The sequence below is a fragment of the Volvox carteri genome, assembly GCF_000143455.1.
Source record: "Volvox carteri f. nagariensis unplaced genomic scaffold VOLCAscaffold_83, whole genome shotgun sequence".
Classification (NCBI taxonomy): domain Eukaryota; kingdom Viridiplantae; phylum Chlorophyta; class Chlorophyceae; order Chlamydomonadales; family Volvocaceae; genus Volvox; species Volvox carteri.
Window position 1 is genome coordinate 236,334 of NW_003307626.1, and position 1,263 is coordinate 237,596.

General features: G+C 53.2%; 1 protein-coding gene across 1 annotated transcript in view; it reads left to right on the forward strand.

Annotated features, from left to right (window-relative positions):
- Positions 1–1,263, forward strand: part of VOLCADRAFT_99177 (uncharacterized protein) — a gene marked incomplete at both ends in the record, with an annotated part of 18,024 nt that overhangs the window by 7,600 nt on the left and 9,161 nt on the right. The window contains one exon of the mRNA XM_002957945.1: positions 240–269. Coding sequence (XP_002957991.1) covers positions 240–269 — 30 coding nt within the window. The remainder of the gene's footprint in view (positions 1–239; positions 270–1,263) is intronic.

Consider the following 1,263-nt stretch of genomic DNA (forward strand, 5'->3'; position numbering starts at 1 on the left):
TGTGTATTTGCCGAGAGCNACTCGGCTGTTCGTTGGTGGTACGGCGGGGCCGTACTGGTGAGAAAGTAGGGCAAGTCGCGGAGAGCGCGACGGAAAGTGCAATTTCGCGAGTTGATATAGTCAGTACTGACAGGTTTCCACTGCGTCGTCTGCCCATTACACCGCCCCGCGGCAGATAGCACAGTCGGTAACCAGGCTCGCCTCCTCCCACGGAAGCAAGCACACTCTTCTGCTCGCAGGTACCCAAGCTCGACTCACGTCTATAAGCGGTAAGGCAACTACTCATGAAAACGAAAACAAACCTCGCTTCGCTCAACTCGCTCTCGTACGAAGTGGTGAGCGACATCTATGTGCTTAGTTCGCACCGAAGAACCAGGATTCTCGATAAGAGAAATAGCAGCCTTATTATCGCACGCTATGCTGACGCAGTTAGCGTCAACCCCCAACTCCAGGAACAATTGCCTCAACCACAAAGCTTCTCGCGTAGCAGCCGCAGCAGCCATGTATTCAGCTTCAGCAGTCGAAACTGCCACAGTAGGCTGGACACGACTGGACCAACTAACAGCCGCGTTCGAATGCAAAAACACAAAGCCAGTGGTCGACCTCCGGGTATCAGGGCAACCAGCATAATCGGCGTCGGCAAAACCCTGCAGGCCACCGTTCCCTTCGAACACTAAACCAAAATCGCGCGTACCAGCAAGATACCGCAAAACACCCTTAGCCGTCAAAAGGTGGTCATTGGTAGGTTTCGACATATGACGTGCGAGCGCTCCCACGGCCTGAGAAATGTCCGGCCTAGTACAGGACGAAAGATACATAAGTCCGCCCACTAGCTCGCGATACTCGTTACCCACAGACTCATCCCCCTCTTCAGCAACACGAAGCTGAACTCCAGGCGAAAGCGGTGTAGCGCGACCGTTGGCATCAACAAAACCAAACTTCGACAACAGGCCTTCAGTGTACTTCCGCTGTGACAACTTCAGCCACTTTTCGTTCACGCTTCTTTTGATCTCCATACCAACGAAACGATCGACAGGCCCTAGGTCTCTCGTCTCGAAAACCTCCATCAACCGTCTTTTAACCTCGTTAACCAATTCTTGGCATTTAGCAGCCGTGAGGGAGTCATCCACGTTGATCAAGAAATAAACACGATCATCCCCCTCGCCACGGACAAACATAGCAGGATCGGCAGCAGTAGGCTTGAAGCCCATCTTCCTCAACTCCTCCTTGAGCTTAACATACCACGCTCGCGGAGACTGCCGC